General features: G+C 34.7%; 1 protein-coding gene across 1 annotated transcript; it reads left to right on the plus strand.

Moving 5' to 3' along the window:
- On the plus strand, positions 1–939 carry LOC123946055 (olfactory receptor 6C1-like). Its single transcript, XM_046011126.1, has one exon. It carries the CDS (start codon positions 1–3, stop codon positions 937–939), a length of 939 nt encoding a protein of 312 aa, XP_045867082.1.
- The last annotated feature ends 6,871 nt before the right edge of the window (positions 940–7,810 follow it).

Consider the following 7,810-nt stretch of genomic DNA (forward strand, 5'->3'; position numbering starts at 1 on the left):
ATGAGAAACCACACAGAACTAAGAGAGTTCATCCTCCTGGGACTGTCAGATGACCCGCAGCTTCAGGGAGTGATCTTCGTCTTTCTGTTCATCACCTACATGCTTAGCATCACTGGGAACCTGACCATTATCACTCTTACCCTGCTGGATGCTCACCTCCAGACACCCATGTATTTCTTCCTCAGAAACTTCTCCTTATTAGAGGTTTCATTCACAACTGTTAGCATACCCAAGTTCCTAAGCACTCTGATTACAGGAGATAAAACCATTTCCTTTAATGATTGCATTGCTCAGTTCTTCTTTTTTATTCTGTTGGGAGTCACTGAATTTTACCTCCTGGCTGCCATGTCCTATGACCGTTATATTGCCATCTGTAAACCTCTGCATTACATGACTATCATGAATCCCAGAGTCTGCATACTCCTTGTCTTCTCTTCATGGCTGATTTCATTCTTAATCGTATTCCCTGCACTCATGTTGCTCTTAAACCTTAATTACTGTAGGTTTAATATTATTGACCATTTTACCTGTGATTTTTACCCCCTGCTGCAACTTTCTTGTTCAGACACAAAATTCCTAGAGATAATGGGGTTTTCTTGGTCTCTGTTTACTTTAATGTTCACCTTGATAATAATAATTCTGTCCTACATATATATCATCAGAACAATTTTGAGGATTCCTTCTGCTAGTCAGAGGACAAAGGCGTTTTCCACCTGTTCATCCCACATGATTGTCATCTCTATCTCCTATGGCAGCTGCATTTTTATGTATATTAAACCCTCAGCAAAAGACAGAGAGTCTCTGAGCAAGGGTGTTGCTGTGCTAAACACCTCAGTAGCCCCCATGCTGAACCCCTTTATTTACAGCCTAAGGAACCAGCAAGTCAAGCGAGCCTTCATGGACAGGGCAAGGAAGATTGCATTTTTCTCAAGCAAATGAAATCTTATGGTTTTACAAATTAGACACATTGCAGGGCAATTTAAAATATGCAAACATGAAATTTGAGCCACCTTTAAATCACAGTGGTCTTCCTGCTATCCTTATTCATTCTTTCTTTCTAAGAGTTTATAATCACATTTAATATATTTCCCATTCGGATGAAATAACTTTGTAAGTTTTTCTGGTTCCCATTCTCCTGAAACTTTGATTAGTTGCAATGTCTTGATTATTAATTGTTTTAATTTGTAAAGTTCTACTTTGCATTTTGTTTAGGAATATGATTATCACACAGAATGGAGGAGGCACTGTAATTATTGATGTGATATTTTCTTTACACAGAAAATATAATTTTGTGATTTTCAGTGATCTTTGTCAGAAATCCTTTCACCATCTTGCAGTTTCTCTAGGAAAAAAAAATTCTTCAAATGCCATATGACTTTTTTGAAAAAATGTGAAAGCTTTCATTTAAAAATCGTGAAACATTACTCACTAAATAGGGTGTGTTCATATAATTTATCTATTGTTAAAAAAAGGAATAGATATTTAACCTATATCCCTTTATAGATATGCTGCTAAATACATCTCCTTATTTCCAAAATCCATTATGACTCACGAGATATAGGTAGATATACAAGTAGATGCAGATACACACACACACACACACACACACATACTGTAGAAAATAGTGAAGAAATACTGTCTTAGTTATGTAGAATAAGTTTGATTTCTCTAATTCCATGGAATGTAAGCTTTGCTTTCTGACAATGCTGAAATATATACGTATAGCTCCTTTCTAGTTTTGGACTAGGTTGAAACTGGGCATGTGTCTAAATTATTTGATGCCTACAAAGCAAAATAATTTAAGTTTTATATAAAATAAAATTTTCATAACAGAGCAAAATTTTCCATTTCATATAAAGTTAGAATTTCACCTGTTAAAATACTCCTCCACTCACTCTACTTAAGGTATTAAGTGCCTAAAGTATTTTGGAAAGATGTATGTGTGTTTCTGTATGTGTGTGTGAGAGAGAAAATGAAAGAAAATTATAAATACAATAAAGTATTCTAAATAATATAAATGACTATTTAGTAATAGATAATATACTATAATCTTAATTCATGCCATACCATTCCTAATGATTTCTGTGTAAAATATTCAACAGAGAAATACAGCATAGGAGTTGTAAAGAAAAAAATAAAATAAATAATTAATAGAAAATTGAAGGGTATGCAAAATGTAATGGAAAACTTATGAATGGTTTCTCAATTTCATTCTATCTGAAGTATATTTTGTATGCAAAAGAAGGCAAATAGTTGACAAAGTTAGGGTTTCTATGACCTCTCAACATATATTTTCCCAGTGGTAAATCAGGTGTCAGATAAATCTGGCATATATAATGTACCATAGGGATAGGAATGAAGCTTTCAAGCACATAGCATAATTAACTATCAATAAATAGCTATTATTATTAACATTGGTCTCTATAGTTAACTGCTATGGTTGTGAATAAGCACAAATGATATTTATAAAGTGGTGAGAACACTTAACTCGAGATTTACCCACTTGTATTTTTAAAGGCACAATACAGTATTGTTAACTGTAGGCAAAATGTGTACAGCAAACAATGTTCTTCAACAGTATTCATCTTCAACTTCTTGAAAGCTTATCCTTCTTACAGAACTGAACTTTATACCAGCTAATAGCAACTCCCCATTGCTGACCCAGCTGCATCCTAAGACAGTCGCCATTCTACTCCATTTCCATGAGATAGACTGATTTTAACACCTCATATAAGTGGAATGATGCATTTTTTTGTCCTTCCACTTGTTTCACTTAGGGTAATGTCCTCAAGATTCATCAGTGTTGTCTCATATCTTTAAAAGAAATAAAAATGGAAGAGAAAGAAATAAACCACCACACGATGATCAGAGTTTGTCCTGCTGAGCCTTTCTGATGATCCTGATTTCTGATTCTGATGTTATTCTGCCTATTTATCACAAACATGTTAAGTGTCAGTGGAAACCTATCATCACCCTAAGTTGGGTGAGCTCTCATCTACAGAGGCTTCTGTATTTCTTAGCTAGAACTTCTCTTTCTTAGAAATCTCATTTACAATTACATGCATTCCTCGATTTCTGGAGGTAATTATCACCAGGGATAATATCATTTCCAATAACAGTTGTGTCACCCAACTATTCTCTATTTTCATGGGGGTAACTGAATTTCAAATTCTAATTTCCATGTCCTTTGATCACTATTATTGCCATTTGCAAGCCCCTTCATTATACAACAATCAAGAACAGGAAATTCTGTAACCTGTTTATTCCATGTGCATTGCTGGGAAGTTTCTGACCATTTTCCCACCACTTATACTGGATTATTCAGCTGGATTACTGTGTTTCCAATGTCATTGAACACTTTTTATGTGACTATCTTTCCTTTTTGCAACTGTCTCATTCAGATACATGGCTCTTTGTAGTAACTGGTTTTTGCTTGGTTGGGGTACTTTACTATTTACTTTGGGGTTGGTGATTTTGTCTTACATATACATCACATCTCCCAGACAGAGAAAAACAATGTTTTTCTCTATTTGTTTGACTCACATGATTGCCATTTCTATTCCCATATATGCTAATTCTTCTTCTTCAAAAAAAAAAAGCATTAGTGACAAAAGAAGTAGCTATTCTCAATAATTCTGTTGCCCTCATGTTGAACACTTTTATTTACACCCTAAGGGATGAAAAAGTACACAGACCTTCAAAGATTTGGTCCTTGAAGTACTATTTCATACAAACAAGTCAAAGTTTTAGGTAGTATGGATAAATGTTATCATGAAGATTCAATAAAAGAAAATGAAATTTAAACTAATTTCTATTATCTTCCTATAATCATGTCACAGCTACAGGAAATGCTGAGCTCTTTTGCTAAACACTCTTGATAATATAGATGTGTTAATAATTATTAACACATGAATTGTGTTAACATGATAACATGAATTGTGTCTTCCTGTAAAACTATCTGTGTGTTCCATGTCAGGTATTCATGATTATGAATATAAAACCAGTAGTTATGGAATGTAAATCATTTGCCAACCATTTTGATTAATCAAAATGTTCTATCAAAAACACTAATTCCAAAAATATATATAACCCCTGTATTTTTTGCCACATTATTCACAATAGTCAAGATACAGAAGCAATCCAAGTGTATATTGACAGAGGAAAGAATAAAGATGTTGCAACATATATAACAGAATATTACTCAGCCATAAAAAAAGCATACGAACCTGCCACTAGCAACAATATGGATTGATCTAGAGGGAGTTTTGCTAAATAAAGTAAGTCAGACAGAGAAAGACAGATACCATATGATTTCACTTATATTTGGAATTGCAAAAATAAAACAAAGCAATGAGCAAAGAAGCAAACGAAACTGAAAGAGATCCATAAATACGTAGAACAAACTGATGGTTGCCAGAAGGAAGGGGGGGGTGATGGGCAAAATGTGTGAAGGGGTCTAGAATGTACAGACTTTCAATTATGGAATAAATAAGTCACAGGAATAGAAGGTACCACGTAAGGAATGTAGTCAGTGCTATTTTAATAGCTCTGAATGGTGACAGATGGCAGCTGCATTTGTGGTGAGCACACATAATGTATGGATTTCTTGAAATGTTATGTTGTACAACTGAAACTAATGTAATACTGTGTGTCAAATAAACTTCAGTAAAAAATATTTTATGCTGTAATGACTTAAAGTTGATATTGTTTCAATTTATTTTAAATTATTTTCTCTTATGGATATAAAATTAATTTCCTTTTAAAAGTTACCTGAATCATGAAATAAATATCTATAGCACCATTGTTTTTGCACACTATCTGTAGTGTCTGTCCAATTCTTCCCATTTGGTTAGTAAACTTGGATGCAGCATATGGTACGACTTATGAATTATCTGAAGATCATATATCCTATGTTTTCTAGATATGAAGTTAGGTATTACATCTTGTTTTATAAGGTCTACTTATTTTCTGCATTATTTTTTATAAAAATATATAACGTAAATATTTAGGCAGCCATTTTTTTTATTTTTTTTTAAATGTTATTTATTTATTTATTTTAGAGACAGAGAGAGAGAGAGGATATGCAGGGGTGAGGAGAGGAGCAGAGGGAGAGGGACAAGCAGACTCTGCTGTGGGCATGGAGCCTGACACAGGGCTTGATCCCAAGACTCTGAGATCATGACCCAAGCAGAAATCAAGAGTTGGCCACTTAACCAACTGAGCCACCCAGGCACGCCAAGGCAGCCACTAACTCTTAGGCCAACTAAAAGTTTGATAGGAATTTCATAAATAGCAACTCTTCTATAGAGAACATATATTTTGTGTCATATGCAAGATAAGGTATGTTCTATACCATATCATATTTAATCTTCACAGCTATATGACAAATTAGACATGATTATCCCTTTTTACCAATGTGTAAATTGATGTTAGAAATGTTGAATGATTTGCCTAAGGTCTTGAGCTATAACAGTCAATGTAATAGTCCAACTTGAAAAACAACACAAAATTCTGTGTTTGCTCTCATATATATATATGTATATATATATATATATATATATATGAAACACTGTAAGATCTGCAAATTTTGCATAGCTTTACCATAATAAACACAGTTTTACTGGTGTTTTTACTAACCTTATCTTATCTGTACATAATTATATTATTATGGTACTATAGTATAGTCAGGGAGGATACTAACTCTGAATATAATACTTGGCATATAGGACGGGAGGAGAAGATGGTGGAGGAGTAAGAGACCAAAATATCATCAGGTCCCAGGAGTTCAGGTAGATAGTCATCAAACCATTCTGAACACCTACAAACTCAGCAGGAGAAAGAAGAGAAAAAGAGCAGCAGTTCTAGGAACAGAAAATCAACCACTTTCCAGGTGCAGAGAAGTGAATCCAAGGCAACCATGAGGGAGGGGCCGGCCCCCGACAAGTGAGAGAGCAACAGAACACAAAATTGGAATTTTAGAAGTCTATTCCACTGAGGGACATTGCTCCAGAGGCTAAGCTGTGCAGAAGTTATGATCTTGATGAATTCCCAATAATTCATTTTTGCCTTTCCTTTTTTTGCCTTTGGTGATGTTTCTAGGAAGAAGTTGCTGCAGCTGAGGTTAAAGAGTTGCTGCCTGTGTTCTCCTCAGGGATTTTGATGGATTCTTTTCTCACATTGAGGTCTTTCATCCATTTGGAGTCTATTATTGTGTGTGGTGTATGGAAATGGTCCAGTTTCATTTTTCCGCATGTGGCTGTCCAATTTTCCCAACACCATTTGTTGAAGAGACTGTCTTTTTTTCCATTGGACATTCTTTCCTGCTTTGTCAAAGGTTAGTTGACCATAGAGTTGAAGATCTATTTCTGGGCTCTCTATTCGGTTCCATTGATCTATGTGTCTGTTTTTGTGCCAGTACCATACTGTCTTGATGATGACAGCTTTGTAACAGAACTTGAAGTCTGGAATTGTGATGCCACCGACTTTGGCTTTCTTTTTCAACATTCCTCTGGCTATTTGAGGCCTTTGTGGTTCCATAAAAGTTTTAGGATTATTTGTTCCATTTCTTTGAAAAAAAAAAGATAGTATTTTGATAGGGATTGCATTAGACTTATAGCTCACTCTAGGTAGCATAACATTTTCACAATATTTGTTCTTCCAATCCATGAGCATGGAACATTTTTCATTTCTTTGTGTCTTCTCAATTTCTTTTGTGAGTACTTTATAGTTTTCTGAGTACAGATTCTTTGCCTCTTTGATTAGGTTTATTCCTAGGTATCTTATGGTTTAGGGCACAATTGTAAATGGGATTTACTCCTTAATTTCTCTTTCTTCTGTCTTGTTGTTGGTGTATAGAAATGCAACTGATTTCTGTTCATTGACTTTATATCCTGACACTTTGCTGAATTCCTATACAAGTTCTAACAGATTTGGAGTGGAGTCTTTTGGGATTTCCACATAAAGTATCATATCATCTGCAAAGGGTGAGAGTTTGGTTTCTTCTTTGCTAATTTGGATGCCTTCAATTACTTTTTCTTGTCTGATTGCTGAGGCTAGGACTTCTAGTATTATGTTGAATAGCAGTTGAATATGGTGATAATGGACATTGCTGACATGTTCCTGAACTTACCAAAAAAAAGCTGTGTTTTTCTCTATTGAGAATGATAATTGCTGTGGGTTTTTCACATATGGCATTGATGATATAGAGGAATATACCCTCTGTCCCTACACTTTGAAGAGTTTTGATCAAGAAAGGATGCTGCACTTTGTCAAATGCTTTTTCAGCATCTATTGAGAGTATCATATGGTTCTTGTTTTTTCTTTTATTAATGTATTGTATCACATTGATTGATTTGTAGATGTTGAACCAACCTTGCAACCCTGGAATAAATCCTACTTGGTCGTGGCAAATAAATCTTTTAATGGATCCTATTGGCTAATATTTTGGTGAAAATTTTCACATCTGTGTTCATCAAGGATATTGGTCTGTAATTCTCTTTTTTGATGGGATCTTTGTCTGGTTTGGGGATCAAGATAATGCTGGCCTCATAAAATGAGTTTGGAAGTTTTCCTTCTATTTCTATTTTTTGGAAGAGTTTCAGGAGAATAGGAATTAATTCTTTAAATGCTTGGTAGAATTCCCCTGGGAAGATGTCTGGCCCCAGGCTCTTGTTTGTTGGGAGGTTTTTGGTGACTGCTTCAATCTCCTTACTGGCTATGGGTCTGTTCAGGTTTTCTATTTCTTCCTGGTTCAGTTGTAGTAGTTTATATGTCTCTAAGAATGCATCTGTTTCTTCCAGATTCAAATCTG

The sequence above is a fragment of the Meles meles genome, chromosome 7 (assembly GCF_922984935.1).
Source record: "Meles meles chromosome 7, mMelMel3.1 paternal haplotype, whole genome shotgun sequence".
NCBI classification, from domain to species: Eukaryota; Metazoa; Chordata; class Mammalia; order Carnivora; family Mustelidae; genus Meles; species Meles meles.